Source organism: Schistocerca cancellata, chromosome 4 (assembly GCF_023864275.1).
Source record: "Schistocerca cancellata isolate TAMUIC-IGC-003103 chromosome 4, iqSchCanc2.1, whole genome shotgun sequence".
Taxonomy (NCBI): Eukaryota; Metazoa; Arthropoda; class Insecta; order Orthoptera; family Acrididae; genus Schistocerca; species Schistocerca cancellata.
In genome coordinates, this window is record NC_064629.1 from 791,695,381 (window position 1) to 791,720,260 (window position 24,880).

General features: G+C 39.6%; 1 protein-coding gene across 2 annotated transcripts in view; it reads right to left on the reverse strand.

Annotated features, from left to right (window-relative positions):
* Window positions 1-24,880, reverse strand: part of LOC126184680 (organic cation transporter protein-like) — a 230,848-nt gene that overhangs the window by 11,774 nt on the left and 194,194 nt on the right. For both annotated transcript variants that reach the window (XM_049927171.1, XM_049927172.1), the window contains exons 7-9: window positions 21,667-21,802; window positions 15,918-16,057; window positions 8,758-8,972 (exon numbers count right to left, since the gene is read on the reverse strand). In XM_049927171.1, coding sequence (XP_049783128.1) covers window positions 8,758-8,972; window positions 15,918-16,057; window positions 21,667-21,802 — 491 coding nt within the window. The remainder of the gene's footprint in view (window positions 1-8,757; window positions 8,973-15,917; window positions 16,058-21,666; window positions 21,803-24,880) is intronic.

A 24,880-nucleotide genomic window follows, 5' to 3' on the forward strand; every position in this document is an offset into this window, starting at 1 on the left:
TGGAATTATGGTATGTGGCTCCACTCAGTGCAGCCTATTCTACAGGTGCCAGCAATTATTGAATGGAGGAGATTTATGCAGTCTACTAGCAACAGAGTTATTGGTGAAAGATGTGATGTAACTTTCTGGTTATTTATTAATTCAGCATCAATTGAATAAAACATGGTTACATGACTTCACAATAAAATATCAATGATACGCAGCAGCAAGGTGCCACATTCATCAATCCAATCCCTTTCCCTCTAATACCATCCAGGTCACTGACAACATCACAGTTACAAATTAAGCACTTCTCAGCCACTGCTTATAGGAACGTATTTTAGATAAAAGCTCACTTAACATACACAAATAAGTACTCAGTGAACTGAAAAGTAACTCTATTATATAAACACATGTTCAGGGAAATTATTTTGTTTACTAACATAAGAAAACTGGACAGGTAATGGTGATGGTTCATAATCTGAGCAATGGAAGCATGGGTATAACTTTGTGAAAAACCCTGTAGTGGCTTGTTGTGATGTAATGGAATAGGGAGAGAGGGGACCTCCATGTTTGTTCTTCAGTTTCCAGACCCATCAAGGAACTCCCTCAAGCCCCTTCAGCCTGTCACACTCCCTGAACACAGTTTATACCTCAATATGGTTTTACTGCACTTAGATGTGGTATACAATTTAGCCCTCAGGCTGTGGCTAAGCCATGTCTCTGCAGTATCCTTTCTTTCAGGAGTGCTAGTTCTGCAAGGTTCGCAGGAGAGCTTCTTTAAAGTTTGGAAGGTAGGAGACGAGATACTGGCAGAAGTAAAGCTATGAGGACCGGGCGTGAGTCATGCTTCGGTAGCTCAGATAGTAGAGCACTTGCCCGTGAAAGGCAAAGGTTCCGAGTTCGAGTCTCGGTCGGGTACACAGTTTTAATCTGCCCGGAAGTTTCATATCAGTGCACACTCAACTGCAGAGTGAAAATCTCATTCTGGAAACATCGCCCAGGCTGTGGCTAAGCCATGTCTCCGCAATATCCTATCTTTCAGGAGGGCTAGTTCTGCAAGGTTCGCAATAGAGCTTCTGTAAAGTTTGGAAGGTAGGAGATGAGATACTGGCAGAAGTAAAGCTCTGAGGACCGGGCATGAGTCGTGCTTTGGTAGCGCAGATGGTAGAGCACTTGCCCGCGAAAGGCAAAGGTCCCGAGTTCGAGTCTCGGTTGGGTACACCGTTTTAATCTGCCAGGAAGTTTCAATTTAGCAATAAACATTAATTTTATGCCATTAAAATACTGTCTTTAATAACCTATGATTTTTCCATTTCCTGCGACACAGTTTTTGAACAGTGATGGCAACTGTTGAGATTTGACAGAGACAATGTTTAGGCCAAAGAAAAGGTGGATAAGGGCCAAGGAGTGATTAGTTTGGAATGTAGGAAAGATGAGAATTTTTAAGACGAAGCCTTTAGGTGTAATGCTAAAGGTTAAGCAGGAGTGAGGGGAATGTATGTGGGCTAGATGCTGCAATTTTCTAGCTATTCAAGAAACACAAAATACTGACTATTGGAGGTTAAGTACAATACACTTTCTAACTAGGAGAGGTGTGTATGATGTTGGTGTTGTGGATGGCAAGTGCAATAGACAGGAAGACCACCACCACTTTTGAGGTATTTGACCAACAAGATGCATAACTTCATCAGGCTGTCCAAGCCATTTTGTTCCAGTTTATGGGTGGCTTCAGGGATAATTACTCTGAGTGTGCTGGGATATCTAACATCTAATAGAGGTTTTTGAACAGTGATGGCAACTGTTGAGATTTGACAGAGACAATGTTTAGGCCAAAGAAAAGGTGGATAAGGGCCAAGGAGTGATTAGTTTGGAATGTAGGAAAGATGAGAATTTTTAAGACGAAGCCTTTAGGTGTAATGCTAAAGGTTAAGCAAGAGTGAGGGGAATGTATGTGGCCCTGTTGTTTGGCCATGCAGAGAGCACATGTGCCAAAAGAGTACAAGTATTGAGGTACAGAGGTAGGGAACATGAAGAGATTGATGTAAATATGAGGGAAGACTTTAACAATGAAGGTAACAATGAAAGAGAAACAAGAGCAGAACAAGGTGAAGAGCTTCTGTACACAGGCAAATTGGCAGTTGGGAGCATGTACAGAAAATAATTATTGTAATTGTTTTCTAATAGACAGTAAAATTATATTACAGCAAGAGAGTCATTAAATACAATGTTGAGATTGATGAAAAGCAAATAAGACTGTAAGGAAGTGTAAGAAAGTTGCTAACTGGAGGAAAAGATCAGCCAAACAAGAAAAAAAATGGTCATGAGAAAAATTGATTGTCAAGTAAAAGGCACCACTAAACACAAAGAGTTCTCTGAAAATATGTAAAAGGGCACTAAGCACACAAAAGCTATTGTCAAATTAAGAAAAAGGGTAGTAGGAAAGAATTTAATTTTTCACACTCGTGTCCACGTTCACTCCCATACCCACACATGTGCCAAGTGGACTAGGTTGTGGTGGGGGTTGTATCAAGGGGGATGGGTAAAGGGAGAGAGAGGCAGAGGGCAGGGGGAGGGATTAGCAGTAGGTGGCTAGCTGCTTGGTGGCAGGCAGCTGGTTTGCTGGATATGAATGCAGGAGGGAGGGGTGGCAGTTACATGGGATAGGCATGGGATTCATGGTCATTGGAGCTAATGGGGAGCAGTGCACTCTGAAGTTAATGTCAGGATGTGAATTTGGGAGGGGATGGAGCACTGAGTAAGGGGAAAGGGGAAACTGATGGATGGAGGGTGTTGGGGCCATGGGTTACTCAAAGCAGAGGCCACAGTTATCACAGAACCAAAGGATGTATTGCACAGATAGCTCCCATCAGCAGAGTTCTGGGAAGTTCGTAAGGAGCTAGGGATCCTGATGAAGTGGGCTATGAAGCAGCCATTGAAATTGAGCATTTTGTACTCAGCTGTATGTTGTGGCACAGGGTGGTCAACTATGTTCTTGGCAACAGTTAGGCAGTGGCCATTCATCCAGATTGACAATTGGTTGATAGTCATACTGATGTTAAAAACTGTGCAGTGTTTGCAGCAGACTTGGTACATGACATAGCTGCATTTACAGACCAGGACTGAGGAAGTGGCTGGTGGGTGGACTGGACAGTTCTTGTGCCCTGGTCTTCTGCAGGGATATGATCCTTGTGGCCATCAACTGGAAGTGGGAGTGGCACAGGGATATACTAAGATGCTACGCAGGTTGCTTGAGTGACAGAATACCACTTTAGAAGGAAGGACCTTGGGTAGGATATCCTTCATTTTGGCGCATGATGATAGATAATCAAAGTTCTGAAGAAGGATATGGTGCAGTTGTTCCAGTCCAGGGTGATATTGGGTGATGAGGAAGGCACTATATTGTACCTGAATTTTGGGAGTGGTAGGAGGATAGGGTTTGTGTGAGGATGTGACATGGGAAATCTCTTTGTGGGCGACCAGGCTGTTGGGAAAGATTTTTTGGTGTGGAATGGATGACAGCTGTGAAAATCCAGGTACTGCTCGTGGTTAGTGGATTTACTGTAGGCAAAAGTGTGGATGGAACCATCAGTCAGGTGGATGTCAACATCCAGGAAGGTGGTACATTGGACTGAGGAGGACCACGTGAAGCAGATGGAAGAGAAGGTGTTGAGGTTGTGGAGCAGTGAGGATAGGGTGTCTTGGCCCTCAGTTCATGTCATGAAAATATCATCAATGAACTTTAACTAGATTAGGGATTGGTAATTTTGAGAGGCTAGGAAGTGTTCCTCTATATATTTTTCTAGCCAGCAAACCAGATGCCTCCAGCCAAGCCAGTAGCCACAACCCTCACCATAAGCTATTCCACTTGGCAAAATGTGGCATTAGCACCATGTGAGGCATAGGGGTAGGGTGGGAGAGGGAATTTGTAGGGTATGTGTTGACTGAATTCTTTCATTCAGTTGCACATTACGTTCAACATCAAACCATGAAATACATATGTATTGTCATATTTGATTAGTTTATTAGTTTGATGTTAGTTGTAAAATTGACAAGTCAGCTATGTCACAATCTTTGGCTGTATGAGGCATGTTATGTGATAATAAAAAGTTGATTTTATTTAATTTGGATTAATTCAAACTGAGTTCTGCATATTATGTTATGAAATGAGGAATCAGCTGAACAATATATTATAAAGAAAAACTGATTCGTACACAGTCCCCATACAGTACACTAAAAACATGTACTTATTTTTTTAATAAAGATCATTTAATATACTCTCTGTAAGCTTAAAATGGACCTAAGCAAATACAGGATTATTCTAAATGATGGACCTATTTTCAAAACTTCATATTTATTCAAGTACAAATCTAAAATGAACAAACTTATACAAATGAAAAGAGGAAGTCAAAGTTTCTTTCATAATGTTTCATACCAATTTAATAAATTTAATAATTTGTAATTAATTCATTTTTAATTATTATTTAATAATTAGAAGTGTGATAAATGTTATAAATGTTCCCTGTGGCTACCGTTGGCTGCACGGCAAACATTAACGCGGTAGCCAAACTCATCCTACACACACAAAAGTGTATCTGCTGATACTTAGTGAACGGCAACAGTGACTAGGTTCTGCAGATCATTGAGAGTGGTTGGTAGATGTTGGACATAAACAGCTTCCTTCACATAAACCCATAAGAAATCATCGTAGTGTGTGAGAACAGGAAATCTCTGTGACCAGAAGTGCAGAGCCAGGTCCTCAAGTCCCCTGTGACTGATCCAGTGCTGAGGAAGGGAGTCAATCAAAAAGCCTCATACATCACAGTGCCAATGGGGTGGAGCCCCATCCTGTTGGAAAGTGAAGTTCTGGGAATCTTCCATAACTTGAGGGAACAGTCATTGGTCCAACATGTCCACTTCTTTCCACAAAGAAAAATGATCCATAAATCTTTGTACGGGATACAGCACACAATACATTGATCTTCAGTGAGTTTCTTTTGTGTTGCAATGGTGAATGTGGATTTTGCAAACCCCCTATGTGAACATTGTGTCTGTTGACTTTTCCACTAAGGTGGAACATCATTTCATCACTAAAAATTACACACTGTAGAAGCGTGTCATCCTCTATCTTTGCTAGCACATAACCACAAAATGTGAGATGCTTCTCTTTGTCATTGGGGTTGAGAGCCTGCACAAGTTGTAATCAGTAGGACTTGTACAGCAAACGCCGTCTCAGAACTTTCCATACAGTTGGTTTGGGTATTCCAAGATCTTGACTGGCTCTATTGGTAGACTTATTGGGACTGCATGCAAAACTTTCTTGAATCCATTGGACATCATCCTCTGACACATGTGGTCAGCCCATGATTTTTCCTTCCCACACACTCCCAGTCTGTTTAAATTGCCTAACTAAGGGCTAATGCTTTTGCAAGTTGGTGGATGAATATCAAATTTGGTACAAAATGCCCACTGCACTGCAATTTGCAACTCATTTTTTGTGAACTCAAGAATGCAGTAAACCTTGTGCTCCATAATTGCCATCTCACTCACAACTGACAGTGAAATGGAATGACAGCCCTATTGCTGTGTGAACTATACCAGCCGCTTCTGGAACCATCACTGCCCACCCACTGCCGCCCGCCAAAAACTTTGATACTTCCTCTTTTCAATGGTATAAAGCTTGTTCAGTCTGGATTTGTACTTGAATAGATATGAATTTTTGAAAATGGGTCCATCATTTAGAAAAACCCTGTATATCTGTCAATTAATAGAAAGAGTTATTTCCATTGCCATTTTTAGCATTCAGTAGCTGTTTACTTACCAATTATTATTTGGCACACATAAGCAAATATACTGACAGAGTAAGTTGGACTGTGTCAGTTGGTGCCCATTACAGGGTAGATAGTGTTCTTCCAAAGAAAGCAGGAGTTGGCAGATGTGAAAATTACTGAAATATCAGTTTAATAAGTCATGGCTGTGAATTCTTAACAGATGAATGGAAAAACTGGTAGAAGCCAACCTCGGGGAAGATCAGTTTGGATTCTGTAGAAATACTGGAACACATGAGGCAATACTGGCCATAAGACTCATCTTAGAAGATAGATTAAGGAAAGGCAACCCTACATTTCTAGCGATTGTAGATTTAGAGAAAGCTTTTGACAATGTTGTTTGTTTTAATACTCTCTTTCAAATTCTGAAGGTGGCAGGGGTAAAATACAGGGAGTGAAAGGCCATTTACAATTTGTACAGAAACCAGATGGCAGTTATAAGAGTCAAGGGACATGAAAGGAAAGCAGTGGTTGGGAAGGGAGTGAGACAGGGTTGTAGCCTATCCCCAATGTTATTCAATTCCCCAATGTTATTATATTCGTATATTGAGCAAGAATTAAAGAAAACAAAAGAAAAATTTGGAGTAGGAATTAAAATCCATGGTGAAGAAATAAAAACTTTGAGGTTCGCCGATGAATTGTAATTCTGTCAGAGACAGCAAAGGACTTGGAAGAGCAGTTGAACGGAATGGACAGTGTCTTGAAAGGAGGATATAAGATGAACATCAACAAAAGCAAAATGAGGATAATGGAATGTACTCAAATTAATTCGGGTGATGATGAGGGAATTAGATTAGGAAATGAGACACTTAAAGCAGTAAACGAGTTTTGCTATTTGAGGAGCAAAATAACTGATGATGGTCGAAGTAGAGAGGATATAAAATGTAGACTGGTAATGGAAAGGAAAGTGTTTCTGAAGATGAGAAATTTGTTAACACTGAGTATAGATTTAAGAGTCAGGAAGCCGTTTAATGGAAGTATTTGTATGGAGTGTAGCCATGTATGGAAGTGAAACGTGGGCAATAAATAGTTTGGATAAGAAGATAATAGACGCTTTCAAAATGTGGCGCTACAGAAGAATGCTGAAGATTAGATGGGTAGATCACATAACTAATGAGAAGGTATTGAATAGAATTGGAGAGAAGAGAAATTTGTGGCACAACTTGACTAGAAGAAGAGATCAGTTGGTAGGACATGTTCTGAGGCATCAAGGGGTCACCAATTTAGTATTGGAGGGCAGTGTTGGGGGGTAAAAATCGTAGAGGGAGATCAAGAGATGTATACACTAAGCAGATTCAGAAGGATGCAGGTTTGCAACAGGTACTGGGAGATGAAGAAGCATGCACAGGATAGAGTAGCATGGAGAGTTGCATCAAACCAGTCTCTGGACTGGAGATCACAACAAGAACAACAGTGTTCTTCAACAATAAAAATAGATGTCAGCACGTAATTAGTCAATGAATGTTGAGAACCACTAAGGTCTTAGATCTCATGTTACCAACTGAGAAGCATTGTTGAAGCTATTTTCTGTAGTAAATTGACTGTATCATTTGAAATAAAAGTGGCACTACTATAGTAAATTGGGGAAATATTATTGTAATTACAATTTCATTCATTATACTGTGCTATTTCAATGACTTTGAATTTTATTCACTCGTAAATATACCGAAATGTTAAATGAGTAACATTTTTATTGCCTGATGTATGTCAATTGGAACATTCATAACATAGTGAGATAGTACTAGTCATTATATTTCAGCTAATTAACACCTTATTTTTGATTATTCTTACAACAGTATTAAAAACCAAAGCTGCTGTTAGACATTAGTAACATACAGAAACACCATCCACAGATGTCGTTATGGTCTGGAACTCCTTCCATAAATGTCAAATATTACAGCAACAACAAATCTGATACAAAATAATTTGGGAACAGCTGCTACAAAATATGCATGCAGCTATAATTAGACTGAAGCCAAATCAGTGTCCTTTAGATGACAAATATCAACTCAGGAAAACTGTGCAGCAGCTGCTAGCACATTACTCTCTGGTGTCACAGGGAAAATCCCATCATGAAGGAGAGAGGGATGTGAAATGAGTTAAATAATACATTAACAGGCAGATGTGCCATTGTAGGCTACTTGTATATAATTTACTTATGGAAAATGTACTTAAAACTAATCACAACTAGTGTTAATCTACACACATTCTTAGCTACAGATTTTAATTCTAGACTATGGTACCTTTCTTATGTGTTATAAATGTCACTGTAGGTACTGCCTGCTGTAAACATTTGCACTGATATGCAAAATGTTATCAGTTAATCATAACTTAGTGAGTATGATTCAAATAGCTGAGCTAAACAATGAGAAGGCTTATTACTCCCAGTTAAACAAATAATACACAGCAGCTATAGGAGATTTCCATGAGACGTTGTATTTTTACTTATTTGATCCTCTGATGCCTTCACTATTTTGTCTCTAAATGCAACCCATTCATCTTCCACTATATTCTTTTCTCCTGTTTCAGTAAATCATTGCCTAATGCTTCCTCTGAAACTCCCAAAAACCTCTGGTTCTGTCAACTTTACTGGTCATGTCTCCTTGATTTCCTACCTTTTTGCAGTTTCTTCAGTTTTAATCTACAGTACATAACCAATAAATTGTTGTCAGAGTCCATATCTGCCCCTGGAAATGTCTTACAATTTAAAATATGGTTCTGAAAGCTCTGTTTTACCATTGTATAATCAATCTGAAACCTCCCAGTGTCCCCAGGAACATTACACTTTATAAAATGAGGCTAATGTACTAAGAGAAGGAATCAAAACAAGTTATACGGAATAGCTACCAGCTGACTTCTGTAAGGTTTATGGTGTTGATACTAATGCCAAGAGAAAAATATGTTCTGTGTAATTATCATTCTAGTAATAATTTTGTGTTTAAGTACTGACCTGGAGGAACGACTGTGAAGGCAAGGCAAGCAACAGCTGCAAGCAGGAAAGATGTGCTGAGTGTGACACGTCGACCCATACGCTCCAGTGCATAGTATGCAGCTAGACAGCCTGGCAATTCAATCAAGCTCACCAACATAAAGTTGAGATACTTGTTGCCTGCCATTGCCACTGAATACAGTGACAGTCCATAGAACACAAACATGTTGGTACCCCTGAAACATAAGTGCTACTGGTAGTTTTGTTTCTGAAAATATACTGTATCTATATCTCTATTGTGAACTTCCACATTTAAGTAATAACATAATGTATTTAAGCTCTCCATATAAAATTAGACTACCACTATATTGAAAGAAATAGTGTTTTTAGGTGCATGTACATGGCTTAAAATGAGATGGAGCAACATCATGTGCTGTTTGTATTGCTCTTGGGTGCCCAGGTGGGTGCAACTGTTTTCAAAATATGATATTTTGACAATGTTCCTTGCTGTAATCTTCATGTGACACCTGGAGAATGAATATCTTTGCCACATTGTGCCTCATTTATATTCTTATCACTCCACACACCTTCCCCCACTACCTGTCCACACATAGTGTCAGGGTGAGTGGTGGGGGGAACATGATCACCTAATGATGGTAACAAACTCAGATCACTCAGTGCTTATGTGTCCCCACTGAATGTGGATGTAGCTCTTGGCTGATGTTGTGACTTTAGTCAGTTGAGTGTTGGGCACAATGCTTTACTGATGGTGAAACCACTATCTTATTTATCAGGCTGTTGGTAACTCATATCTTGACAGTGTCCTTTAAAAAACAATCCTAAAATGACTAGGTCTGTCTTAGCTCTTTAGTTGGTTCATATTTCATCAGTCCTCTGTAGCTGTGCAGTGTTGTGCAACAACATGTTTTGTGGGTTGGATGCGACTGGCATATCTCTTGTGCTCCTAGCAACTTTCTTTATCTGTCTGCACAGTCTGTCCAATGTATACCTTTCTACATTTGCATGGGATAAGGAGGACATCTGGTCTGTGGAGCCCTAAGTCATCTTTCACTGTACCTGATAGTGCATGTGTTTCTGGAAGTGGACAGAAAAGACACTTAATATTACACCGAGCCAAAATTCTGCTGATTTTGTTTGATATTCTGTCATCATATGAAAGATATGCCATTGTCTTATCCTCTCTATTGTGTTATATTTGCTGAGCCTGTATCTTCTGTGCCAGGAACACAATAGAAACACCAAAATTAGCAGCTTACAAAACTTGCTTCTGTAGAACATTGCATATATACAGGGGACCCAATGAAATCCAAACAAATAGAAGTGCTGAGACTGATCTTGTTATTTTGCTATTGTGTTTTAAAGGAGGCTGTTATGATATGAGTGGCCTAAAGCCTGATCAGTGGTGACAGTAGCTTCACCTTCAGTAACATGTGGGACCCAGCTCTCAGACAATTGAAGTTACAACATTGGCCAAGAGTGACTTATGCATTCAAGGAGAGCAGAGCAAGCACTTGGGGATGGCACTCACACCCAGCATTTGGAGATTGCATCTCCCCACCACGCCACCCAATGTAGTGAGCAATCAAGTAGCAGGGGAAGGGGTGGCACCTGCTTTCATCTGTCTGCTCAATGTATGCCTTACTGCATTTGAATGGAGTATGGAAGGTACCTGGTCTATGGATCCCCAAGACTACAAAGGAGGGGCAATGTAGTAAAGATGCTTATTCTACAGGTACCACCTGAAGATGACAGCAAAGTACACCATTAACATATCATGTTTCAAAAATGACTGCATGTGACTGACACCTGAAATTAATACAACAGTTGATTCACCAGAAAATCTTAAGATCACACAGTATATGATGTGTAGAACAATTTTTGGAGCCTACACAGAGATGGTACAGCAGCAGTGCCTTCTTTGTTAGATGTATGTAACAAGTGGAATAATACTGAGGCAAAATTATTAAAATTTAATAAAAAATTAGTAAAAATCATGAAGCACCCTGCTTCACAAGCATAGCACCTTATGTTGTCTTGCAGCTTTACTGACAAGGGCAGACATCTTCAATCACATTCAGGACACTGGATTATTTGCATCAAGTCTAGGTAGAATATGTATGTTCTATACTTTTAGTTATAGTATCTGAAGGTTATTTGGGTTCCCTGCCTCACCCAAGTATTGATAGAGACAACATGTCAGAGATAAATGGGCTCCAGGTGATAGCCATGGCTCTTGTCCTCATGGGTCATGGCTGTTGTGGCAAGTGTGTGAGGTGTTGCTGCCCTTTAATGGCTGTTCACAGATATACTGCAGTCTGGCAATTTCAGCCAGTCTCTCACTAGTCACTGAAGTATTATGTACATGCCATTTTGACCTTCCTTGATTAACATTTTGTGATTTGAACTTTTCCCTGGACTGTGAAATAGGCTCTATGCTTAGATGACTCATGTATGCTCTGGGCTTGTGTTGGTTATTAATTCACCTTGTGATCTCCTTTCGCAGTCACCACCAGAACTGCCTGTTTCATTTCACTGGTCTCCTCATTACCACTAGTGAGAAAAAAATGTAAACTGTGTTTCTACCTATGCAGAGTAGGACAGAAAATTGGGACTCCACCAGCAGCAGCAGATATAACTATTACAGCTTCTGCAAAACCAACAGTAGTTGGCAGCTGTGGTGGGCTCACCTCCCCTTCTGCCTTTCACTTGCTTTGACAAGGCAAACAAGAGCTGGCAGATCTAATTACATTCTATTGTTGTGCACTGCAAGGCAAATCAAATAACTGATCTTGGGCATCAGTACATGATCTTACTGCCCCCTAGTACTAAACTGCACAAAATTGTGCAAGAACTACACCCGCTCTCTGAGTCCAGTAGTTTGACTTTTTCTGATGTTTGTGGTTTGCTGACTGACTGTTATGGTGACCAAACTCATGTCGTCATGGCTAGGATGAGATTTGAGTCATGTGGTAAGCAATATAAACAGTCCTATGCAACATGGGCTGCTAACTTACAAGGCTTGGCATGCAACTATGACTTTTCCTGTAAGCAGAGTGACACATTAAATACAATCTCTTTAATTTTTGATGTTATTATCTGTCTTGCTTCAGATCAAGACATTAGCATAAAAGCTTCAGAGGCATCTGATCTCACCATCAGGGAGGTGTTAAAAATTGCCAAGGCTCGTGAAGTAACTGTGTTAGTACAAACTCTGTTTCATGGTTCCATGGGTGGTGATGTTGTTAGTAGTCTTAGTGGGTGTTGTGCTCCACTATCAAATTCAAATGGCTCAAATGGCTCTAAGCACTATGGGACTTAACATCTGAGGTCATCAGTCCCCTAGACTTAGAACTACTTAAACCTAACTAACCTAAGGACATCACACACATCCATGCCCAAGGCAGGATTCCAACCTGCGACCATAGCAGCAGCGCGGTTCTGAACTGAAGTGCCTAGAACCGCTCGGACACAGCGGCCAGTGCTCCACTATCAATTTTTGACGTCTAGTCAGTATCATCATCTGAGCACCCATTCATCTGGTAGTTAAGTGACATGGAATTCAGTAGTTAGTGCAGTAGTTAGCAATTCCTTACACTCATCATTGATAGATGCACACAAATGGAAGCATGTTGTTGACTGTTGGTGAGTCCCCAAGCGAGCAGAAACTCATTCAGTTTCTTCCTCTCTGTTGTCAACAGGCTCCAGAAACATTCATTCCATCAAATTGTGTCCAGATCACAGCCCATCTGTTTTGCATGCCACAAACAAGGGCACCTCATGAGTGTCTGCCTCAGGTGGCAAACATCAACAACTTTGGCCTTCAGCATGCTGTATGCTACCTTGATGATGCATGGGAGAGCAACAGGCAAAATGCAGCATCTCATGTTGCAACTGGGCATTCATGGGATGACTCCAGATTTCCAGTTGCACACTGGCATGGCCATGTCTCTTAATAATGAGGACACATACTGGTGCATTGGCTCCCTGCAGCTGCAGTCCCCTCAGTGCAAAGTGGTGATGTACAATGGCCAGTCAATCCCCTTTTTGGGTCAGATCATTGTCCAAGCTTATAGAAATGTCTCTCAGCAGCTAACCTTGCTTGTAGTCAACTTTTGGATGGCAACAAACATTTTTGGTTTAGAAACTTTTGTGTTTTTTGGTTTGCGAATTCAGGACCAGGTGTTTTTTGTTTGTGTGTGTGTGTGTGTGTGTGTGTGTGTGTGTGTGTGATCCCATTCACAGAACTTTGTGTGTTGTGCACACAATTCAAGCAGCTGTTTGAACCTACTATACATTGTGCAACAAAGTTCCAGGCCCACATTTCAGTAACACAGTTGGCAGTAGCTAAGTCTTATAAGGCTCGTCTGGTGCCTTTCACCATTCATGAGCAAGTTAAAGCAAAACTAGATAGGCTGCAAAATGTAGGTGTTTGCTCATATCATGTAGCTGATGGGTTACACCCATGGTCATGGTTCAGAAACCTATCATTCACTCCGTATTTGTATTTATTTTCTGTCTGTTGTCAATGTTCAAACAAATGTTGATCTTTATCCACTCCCTTGACACAAGAAATTGTCAGCTAAATTGGCTGGGGTCCAATATTTTTCAAATATTGATATTGGTGACACCTAGGTGATCAGACAAATCAGCTTTTTATGCTTCATATGCTATTTGACATGTATCATTATAACAGCCTGCCATTTGGGGTTGGAAGTGCTCCCGTGATATTTCAGAGATACCTTGAGCAACTCATCCAGGGTATTCCCAACCGTGTTAATTGTTTGGATGATTTCTTAATTACCAGGGTCATCCAGGAGCAGCATCTGCACAATCTCCAGATGATGTTTGAGAGCTTCAAGCCAATGGTCTGTGCTGCCACCTCAACAAATTTAGTTCCTTTGCTCCAAGTTTCAAGTAATTGGGTCATATATCATGTCACGATGGGCTCACCCTGATGCATGGTCATGTGGCTGCATTGAATTACTGGCCCCTAAGAACCTCAAAGAAGTATAGTTGTTTCTAGGCAAAGTAAATTATTACACCTAGTTTATTTCAAACATGGCCCACAGTTCCTATCCACTTAATCAGCTGCATAAAAGAAATGTTAAATTTGTGTGGTCAGAGGTGTGACAGAAGTTTTTCATGCAACTTAAAATGTGCATTAGCTCAGCCATTTTTCTAGCTGCATTCCATCCTGACATACATTTGACACTTGACACTGATGCATCAGGCTGTGGAATGGGCACCATGCTATCCCACACATACTCTGGCAGTGCAGAACAGCCCATAGCATTTGGCTCTAAAACCTGAAATGTGGCATAGACGGATGATTCAGAAATTGAGAAGGAGGCATTGGCTATCATATATGGCATTCAAAAGTTTTGTGTATTCCTTTATGGTGCAAAGTTTTGCCTGATCACTTATCTCAAGTTTCTTATTTAGTTGCCTGGTCCCCATTCACAACTTCCTGATGAAACAGCACAGTGGTTGCAATGTTAGGCATTGTTCCTTAGTAATTATACCTCTGAGAGCCATCATTGGTCCAAAATGTAGTACTCCAATGCAGAAACACTTTCCTGGTTGCTGTGTGGCCAGACGCCAAATTTGATAGGCATGAGGCACTGTGTTTTGCCTTAGATGCAAACCAGTGACATACCTTTGACAGATTTCCAATTACGGCACATGAAGTAGTGAGAGGTTATTGTCTTCTGTATGGTGGGGGTGGCCAGAGCATTTGTCTAAAGACACCAACCCAGAATGGCCCACCCATTTTTCTTTACAGAGCAGGCTCAACATGACCGAGAGGGTCATTTTGCTGGCTACAGATGACAAATGTGGGGTTGTAGTTCATCCTATGCTCTGCTTCTTCATATTGGAGCTCCTCGACACTGCACATTGGGGAATGTGTAGATGAAGGGAATAGTGTGTTGTGTGCATTGGCCTGGGGTTGACACCACACTTTCTGGAACTGCCATGCCTCCATCCACAACTAATCTGCCACAGTGCAGCTATTCAACCCTTGACCATGTCCTGACCAGCAATGGCAAAGGGTGCATATTGATTTCATTGGTCCAGTCTAGGGAACAATGTGATTGCTTGTTGTTGACACAATCTTTAGTTTTCCGTATGTCACCTGGATGGCTACAACTACTACGACAACTACTATCCACATCCTTCCCATCATATTTGTGATAGAGGGGGCCCCTTCCACCCTGGTTTCTGACAACAGCCCTCAATTGAGGGCATCATGTTTCAGGAATTTTGTTAGTGTAACCTCCACCTGGACCACTGCTCCTTTCCATCCTGCATCCAGTTCAAAATCTGGCTGAATGGTCAGAACATTTAAGATGCATATGTACAAACTGCACATGACAGCAGACTTCAGCACAGCACTTATCAATAGCGGGAGGCAAATGTTTCAGGCTGAGGGCAGCCAGTTGCAGCTGGTCCAGCAACAGAATCAGCTCCATCCACACTGTGATGTATCGCTCCCCCATTTCCCTCCACTGCCAGCTAGGAGTGCCACCAACAACTGTGCCAGGGACCAGCCAGGCCATCGGCTTGCCTTTTACTATTACATTCTCCACCACAGTGTTAGGTGTTGGCATGAAGTCGATAACAACCATCATTGGGAGTCTTTTCCTTGGGATGTAGTATATGATTAGAAGACTCATGTACACTCTAGATTTATGTTGGTCATTAATTCACCTCATGATCTCTATTGTCAGTCACCACCACAGCTGCCTGTTTTGTTCTGCTGGTCTCCTTGAGACCACCAACGAAGCTAATCATAAACTGTGTTTCTACCTATATAGCACAGGATAAAAAATTAATATTTATAGAACACCTGAGAAGAGCCTTTGACTGTAGTATTCTTCATAAGTCACAGACTCATTATACCTACAGTTTGTAAAGTGAAAGTTAATCAACATGCAAGTTTGCATTACAATGCAGGATACATACTGCTTTCAATAATTTATTGAATGCATGCTGTTAAAACATCTTAAGTTTACATTTGGTATCAGTTCAAGCATTTCAGTTACATGTGTGACTACAGAGCATGAAACATATTATTACAATCCATCCTGTATTTTCCATTTTAAGCATATTTCTAATTCTGTTGAATCATTAATCTAATACTAACTTGGTGAGAAACTAACCAGCAGAAACAGCAGACAAACAAGCGCACCATAAGTGTGGAGGAGTGCATCACTTGCACAATAGCATCTACTTTTCCAGTTTTGCAGCTGTCATCAGTGCTATCTGTTCCATGGATGTCATCGTGGACTGGTGCTGTTTTCTGAAATAGTATATTTCAAATTATACCAAAAACTCTTGTGCAGTTGCAATCTACATACAATTTTTGTTTTCAATTCTGGACATGCTGATCACGATGGGGCAAGATCAGATCAAACAGAATTTTCTACTGTTCTTAATGACTGTTTTCATGAATTGATGGTTAAATATAAAGGTATACATCTGGAAATCTACACTTTAATAAGAAAACTTATAGGATGGCATATTGAAATAAGTCCTGTTTGAAGGAGCCAGTTTCAAGAATCCCATTGTTGTCATTCACTGAATCAATTATTTCATTATTTTGAGCTGGGAGGGGTCAAAGGATGGCCATACAATACCTCAGTTTGTGTCACTATTAGTTCACCTTTATTGGTGAATGACAGTGTATTATGTTTACTTACAAAACGTCAATCATATATTTGATATAAAACTGTGATAGCACATACTATAGGTACAACTCTTAACTGAGGCAAATAAAATGAATAAGAGAGAAGGAAAGCAGAAGAATACATTTACAGAGATTTAATTTTCACATTATTAGATTTCAGAAATTTTATTTGATTCTTGTGTATGTCATTATTCACTCAGACTGCCATAATGTACTACCTGACAAAAAAGGTGAAGTACCAGGAAGACATGGTTGGATGCCAGTGTAACTTTGCATATGTATACACCATCAGTGGATATGTAAATGATTAGAGTTGCAATTGTTTGTGACAGACAGAACAGCCATGTGAATGCATCAGTTTTGTTCATGTTTAGGGTTGCTATCAGGCCTGGTAGGTTGTATAAGGGGCATGAAAAATGTTAATGCTGAGTGATCGCTGTGAAGGACAAGGAGATGCTACGAACTCATCTGGGACAGCATTATCAGCACATGGCATGGCTTGAAAGTTGTCTCTGTGTGTATCTCCATTCGGCTCACTGGTTGAATCATGGAAAATTGAGATTCATGGGGTATTCAGAAGTAAAAGTGGCTCAGAGTTGGACTGAATGGAATGTGTGTGCAGACATACTTGTCATTGAGGTTCTGACCACCACAAGGAAGGATTGCTGTATTGTGCACTGAGAATAATGTAATCCCTACACATCTGTACTGCCATCTGTGAACAAGTAATGGACTTTCTGCAACATTCTGTGTTGTATCACACCACTGGTCAGAGATTAGCAGCAGCTGAACTAGGAAATCACCATCCCATACATAGGATGCTGTTAACAACACAACACAAACTGCTGCGCTTGGAGTGGTTCAATGATCAGGAAGCATGGACTACTGACAAATAGCATCACATTGTGTTCAGCAAATAAATTGTGTTCCTGCACCACCCTGGACGACTATTGTTGGTGAGTATGGTGGCAACCTCAGGAGTGGTTTTATTCTTCTAATGCTTTGGAGAGGCACAGAGGTGATTGAGGGAACTCTGATCAAACAACAGTACATCACAAACATTTTGTGCCCTCACATGTTACTTCTCATGAGACAGTGTCATGGTATCATTTTTCAACAGGACAATTCTCATCCTCAAACATCATGTGATGGTGAAGTACTTCTGTGGCCAGCAAGATCCCAGATCTGTCCTGGTAGAACACATGTGGGACCAGCTGTCCCAGTGTCAGCACCCAGGATCTCAGGAACTAGTTAGAACAGTTGTGGGTCATCTTGTCTCAGGAGAGGACTTCATGACACCTTTCCCAACCAAATTGGTGCATGCATCCAGGCCAGAGGAGGAGCAACATCATACTGATAAGTGGGCTCATACTACCAAGTTCTTTTTAAATTTGACTAGGTTGTATAATCACTGAAATAACATCACATACCCTCACAACTCATGAAGTACCATTCTGTTTCCTACTTTCCTTTACAGTGCTTCAATTTTTCTTTATTGGGCAGTGTATATTATAACTCACTAATGTTTGTGGCTGAAACATATTTCATACAAAAGATTAGGGAGCCATACATGGCAATATACAAATGATTAAGATTGTTGTTGTTGTTGTTGTTGTTGTGGTCTTCAGTCCTGAGACTGGTTTGATGCAGCTCTCCATGCTACTCTTTCCTGTGCAAGCTTCTTCATCTCCCAGTACCTACTGCAGCCTAAATCCTTCTGAATCTGCTTAGTGTATTCATCTCTTGGTCTCCCTCTACGATTTTTACACTCTACACTGCCCTCCAATACTAAATTGGTGATCCCTCGATGTCTCAGAACATGTCCTACCAACCAATCCCTTCTTCTAGTCAAGTTGTGCCATAAGCTCCTCTTCTCCCCAATTCTATTCAATACCTCCTCATTTGTTATGTGATCTACCCATCTGATCTTCAGCATTCTTCTGTAGCACCACAGAAGATTACAGAACTCAATGTCATCTCTGACTAAAAATGCAACATGGTGTAAATACCATACGTGCAGCTTCAGAGTTTCTAAATGCTGCAGTAGCAAATCAAAGGGGTCTAAGATGGTGTTGGGGAATCTCCCTGAATGGAATTTGTAGATGCACCTACAAAGAATCAATATGGTTGCTAGAGGGCAGTGATGAACAAGTTTAAGGTCAATTATTTCTCAGGCATGTTCAAAGGGTGATATTTTAAGCTAATATGCAGGTCCAGGAGGCTTTTCCACCAAATTCTTTTGAAGAAGATTTACATATTTCTTGCTGCATGTGGTTTGTCATTGTCCCACTGAAACAGTGGGACAGACATTTGGTGTTACCTGACAAAGGTGCATTACTCTCAAGCTCCAAAATCTTCATGACATGGCATTTACTATTCGGGCGTCCTCCTACACTGAGGTGACAAAAGTCATGGGATACCTCCTAATATCATGTCAGTTCTTCTTTTGCACACTGTAGTTGAGCAACTCAACATGGCGTGGACTCAACAACTTTGAAATTGTTGCCAGTGCAGGATTTTGTGCACATAAACTGACCTTTTGATTATGTCCCATACATGTTTGATGGGGTTCATTTTGGGTGACCTGGATGATGAAATCATTTGCTCAAATTATCCAGAATGTTCATCAAACCAATTGCAAACAAATGTGGCCTGGTAACATGGTGCATTGTCACCCATAAAAGTTCCAATGTTGTCTGGGAATATTAAGTCCATGAATAGCACTCCAAACAGTCGAACATAAGCATTTCCAGTCAATGATCAATTGAGTTGGACCAGGGGACCTAGTCCATGATGTATAAATGCAGCCCACACCATTATGGAGCCACGACCAGCTTCCACTGTGCCTTGTTGACAACTTGGGTCCTTGGCTTTGTGGGGTGTATACTACACTTAAACCACACCATCAACTCCTACTGACTTAAATTGGGACTCATCTGACCAGGCCACAGTTTTCCAGTCTTTTGGGGTCAAACTAAAACTGTCATGCACCCAAGAGAGGCACTGTAGATGATGTCAAACTGTTAGTAAAGGCATTTGCATTGGTCATCTGCTGCCATAGACCATTAATGCCAAATTTCACTATACTGTCCTAAGAGATACATTTGTTGTACATCCCACATTGATTTCTGTGGTTATTTCATCCAGTATTACTTGTCTATCAGCACTGAAAACTCTATGCAAATGCTGTTGCTCTCGGTTATTAAGTCAAAGCCATTGACCACTGTGTTGTTCATGGGGAGAGCTAATGCCTGAAATTTGATATTATCAGCACACTCTGGACACTGTGCATCTTGGAATATTGAATTACCTAATGATTTTCAAAATGGAATTTCCCAAGCATCTGGCTCCACCTACCATTCCACATTCAAAGTCTCTTAATTTGGTTGTGTGGTCATAATCACGTCGGAAACCGTTTCACACGAATCATTCGAGTACAAATGCACTGCCCTTTCATACCTAATGAACGTGATACTACCACCATCTGTATAAGTGCATATTGCTGTCCCATGACTTTTTTGACCTCAGTGTATACATCATAGCTGAGATCATAAGGTGTATCCAATAGTACCCAAACCATCACATCCAGCCTTTGTCCACTATGCCATTCAACAGTGGCAACTGCAGCCAGATTTCTGGCATCTCAGTAGAATTTATATGGACATCACTACAGGACATGTGGAAATGGAATTCATCATGAACCATTACAGTTTTGTATTCAGCACCACAGTGTTATGATTCACATGCACATTGCAGTCTGAGGTGCTTTTAGACTATAGGAGCTGATAAATGGCATTCATGCCACCTGTGCAGCACCTAAGCTGGCATACTTTGTCCCTTCTTACTTGATGTTAAGAGATCTCATGCTTCATTAACTTCAACTTGAATAAATATCTGGTTAGACACTTTAGATTGAGCAGTCCTATTGTGGTAAGAGGCAAGTAGATACAAGGTTGTGGACATGAAGACAAATTTTGTTGTATATGATAATTTTCAAATGGAAAATCTAGAATAAACCTAGGAAGCACATCATTACCTTTCTCTCCAGGCATGCGTTTTATGCAGTGGTGCTACTGATGACTGGGCTAACAAAATGACAAAGAAATAGTTGATTTGCTAGCAACAGTGTAGTTCATTTTCCACACAAACAGAAATTCAGATCACAGTAAGAAATGAGACTATGAACTGATTCAAAATAAATTTGCTGAATTGAAATCTAGGCATCAACTGTGTTAGGTATAGATGTACTACCTATTAGTGATGTCTGAAAATTTGTGCCAGATTAGGACTCAACCCTGGATTTCCTGTTTAGGATGAGCTGCCACGTTAACAACTTTGGTTATCTGTGCATGCCTCTTGGATCAGCATAAGCTTCCATATGTCACACTGTCTACATCCTTATACCACAGTCCCCTACATTCAACACATAATGCTCACAGCTTTACTATGTATTCTCACACCAGTGAGAATGAGACAATGAAAAATTGAGAATCATCTTGTGCCCACACGTGCAGTCATATAATATTTGCTTGCATTTAGGAATGTAGACAGTGTGACATGTGAAAGTTTTGGTTGGTCTGGAAGGTGTGCATGGATAGCCAAAGTGATTGAGGCAGTCACTCATCATAAACAGGAAAAATGGGTTCAAGTCCTGGTCCAGCTCAAATTTTCAGATGCCTCTAATAGGTAGTACATCTATATCTGACACAGTTAATGTCTAGGGATTTATATCCAGAAAATTTATTTCAAATTAGTTTTGGATGACTGTTAATTGTCATTAATTCCTGTTCATTCAGACATGCATGTAAAAAGACTATGAACTGATTTCACAGATATTTTCATTTTTGGAAGAGTTGATTTCCATACAAATGAAATATTTAGGGAAGTGAAATGCATTTAAGAATATGAAAACTGATTAAATGTTAAACTCTGAGCTTCCTTTCACATGGTAGATTATAGTTCTCTCAGGATAAATAGCTAAATGATTAGGAGGAGGAGAAATTCCAGTCAGAACTTTACTCAGGAAGAATGGTGTGTTTCCTCAGCCACTAACAAAACAAGTTACTCTATTCAATTTGTCTAATGCTACATAAAAACTTTACCACACATATTTTTAAAAATACTTTTTGTAACTGTTATATTGTGTGAAGTAAGTTTTCTTTTTTTTGGCAATATTTTATAATGAATGCAAATACTGTGTATGTCAACATACATTTTGTTACCTGCGCTAATTGCATCCTCTTGATGGCCTTCTCTGATAGGTCCACACCATTCTGCTTTGCTGCTTTTTGAATTATGACATTTGCATCACTTGCTCTTCCATTCACCATCAACCAACGTACTGACTCTGGCAGGATCCTGTAAGGATGTGATTATACAGTTCTTGTATATTAATTGCTCCTTCTTTAACTGTCCTCTGAATATGAAGGTAAAGTTATATTCTTGAGCAGAAGCTAATTGCAGATTATGCAGAAAAATGAAATATTTTACAGTAATATAGTAATAATCTACATACACATTCTGCAAACCACTGAAATACATGACATAGGATGTTTAGCATGGTACAACATGTCTCGAATTCTTCCTGTTCCAACCTTGTATGGAGCATGGGAAGAATGACTACTTAAAAACCTATGTACATGCTGTAATTAGTCTAATCTGGTCTTCACAGTCCATATGCAAATGATAGACAAGAGATTTGTGAATATATTTACATTATTCAGTTAATACTGTTTCTTGAAACTATGGAAATAGGTTTTTGCAGAATAATTGGTATCTTTTATTATGCAATATTACATAGTTCTCCTGGGTTGTTATGGAATTTTTGTCCCTTTTAACCTTTTTACACAGAACCTTTTGTTCAATGACAACATGTGAGGATACCTCAGACGATGAAGTGATTTTATTTTTTACACCAGATGATGGAACTATAAGTGCTCTGAAACCAGTCATGTACACCATCAAAAAATTGTGAATTAAGCAACTGTCCTATAGTTTCTTCATTTTTCAAAATGAGATTGTACTGCTGTGGCTGCCCCATAGGAATAATTCTTTGGAGGTCATTCTGTTCAAAATACCTCTTTACATTTGAGCACAGGACATGTTTCATGACTCTAAAACAGATAGACTTCAATGAGCTAAGATGGTAGTTTTGTGGATCACTTCTGCTACCCTAGTTATAGATATCAAATGAGGTGGCACAGTTGTTAGAACACTGGACTCACATTTAGGAGGATGATGATTAAAATCTACATCTGTCCATCCAGATTTAGGTTTTTCATGATTTCCCTAAATCGCTCCAGGCAAATGCTGGTAAGGTCCCTTTAAAAGGACATGGCCAAATTCCTTCACCATCCTTGAAACATTCTGAGCTTGGGCTCCACCTCTAAATGGCCTCAATGTAAATGGAACATGAAACCCTAATCTTTCTGTCTTCCTCGTTATACATGAGTGTGGCTTGTGTTTACTTCAAATCATTGGACACAGTTTATAACTCAAGGAATGTGTCATATATTATGGTTAAAATGGAAACTATATCAACTGAAAATTCTGTACAGAATCTGACAAGGGATTCCACTGGACACTGTAACCTTGTTCAGTTTTAGAGATTTTCAATTTATCTCAACACTTCATACATTAATGTCTGTATCACTCATTTTTGCTGTAGTATGAGAAGTAAACTGGGGCAGTACTTTTGCATCCTCCTTAATAAAGGAATGTTTGAAAACTAAAGTCAACATTGATGATTTTACTTTGCTACTCTAAATTTCAGTTCCTGTCACCTGTGAGTGTCTGAACTCTATCAAACTTTGGTGCCACTGACAGCCTCTACGTGTGACCTGATTCTTTTTGGTTTTGTGCAAGCTCTTTCATAAAGATTCAATAGTTGTTCCCAAGTTCATGCATTGCCCTCTAAACAGCCAAACGTTTTTCATTTATACCATGGAGGGTCCCTCCCACCACAAAGTGTTCTACTAGGCACATGTTTATCCAATGCATGATTAATTATTTTTTAAACTTGAACCATATACCCTCTACATGCTCCTACCCAAAAATAAATGGTTTCAGTTCCTCTTTGAGATATGACACTTTTGCCTATTTTTACAGCTTAGTGAACATGTCAATCATTCCACTTGTTTTAGGTACCATTTGTGCTTTATTAATCATTGTTGCTACAAGTGACTCTAACATATTTCCATCATGAGTGGTCTCCCAAATTATTTGTTTACAGAAGAGTATTAATATTGTTCCACAGGATGACTTTTAATACCCACCACTTACCACTTGGCTGGATGAGCTACACCAAAAAATAATCTCATGTGACATTATGGAATGAAAGCAAAATAAGTATGCTAGCCTTTTTCATTTTTGTATCACCTACATCTGACAAAATTTGTGTTACAAACAGAAATTTGTTTAGGCACTGTAGCAGTCATGTGGTATGTTCCTCCCAGTTGAATTTAATATCAAGCTCTAAACCAAAGAATTTATACTTGTCAACTTCTGCTATCTGCTTGTTATCATATTTTAGGCACATACTGGTGGGAAACCTTTTACAAGTTTCGAACTGCGTATGGCGTGTTTTCAGAGTTTAGCGACAAAGAATTATTTATTTATTTATGTCCATGAAAATCTCATTAACTGATCTTTCTAGGATTGTACTAGATTTGGCATTTAATACACTGTTTGTGTCATCTGCAAACAAACAAAAAAATGACATCTGGTAACCTTACTGATGAAAGGTATTGATGCACACAATAAAAAGTAAGGGCCCTATGATGGAACATTGTGGGACACCACATGTAATTAGTTCCTAGTTGGATGATGTCTGATAGTTTAATACACATTTTTTTCCTATTGGTAACCTTTGTTTTGTGTCAGGGATATAGCATTTTAACCATTTTGCAGCATTTTCTGTTACACCTTGCTATTCTAATTGACTTAAAAAAATAGTGTAATTTACACAGTCAAATGTCTTTGACACATCAAAAATATACTAGTAGCTTGTAATGTACTGTCTAATGAATTAAGTACATTCTTGCTGTATGTGTAGAATACTTTATCAATATCAGAACCCTTTAGAAATCAAAACTATGAATTCGACAATACATTATTTGTTGTTGGATAATTAAGAAGCTGGTTGTATGTTACATTTTCTAAAATTTCATGGTATTTCATCTCCTTTCTTAAGCATAAGGTTAACTACAGCATGTTTCAGCCATTCAGGAAACATTCCACCAATAAATTACTGGTTACACTTATAATTTAAAATGTTAGTAAACTAAACAGTACACTCTTTAATTAATTTTGTTGATATTTTATCATAACCACTAGAATTTTTTATTTTGAAGATTTTATGGTAGACATTAGTTCTACTGGTGCAGTGAGGGCCATATCTTACTGAAGTTATTTATAATGACTGGTCTGAGATATTCC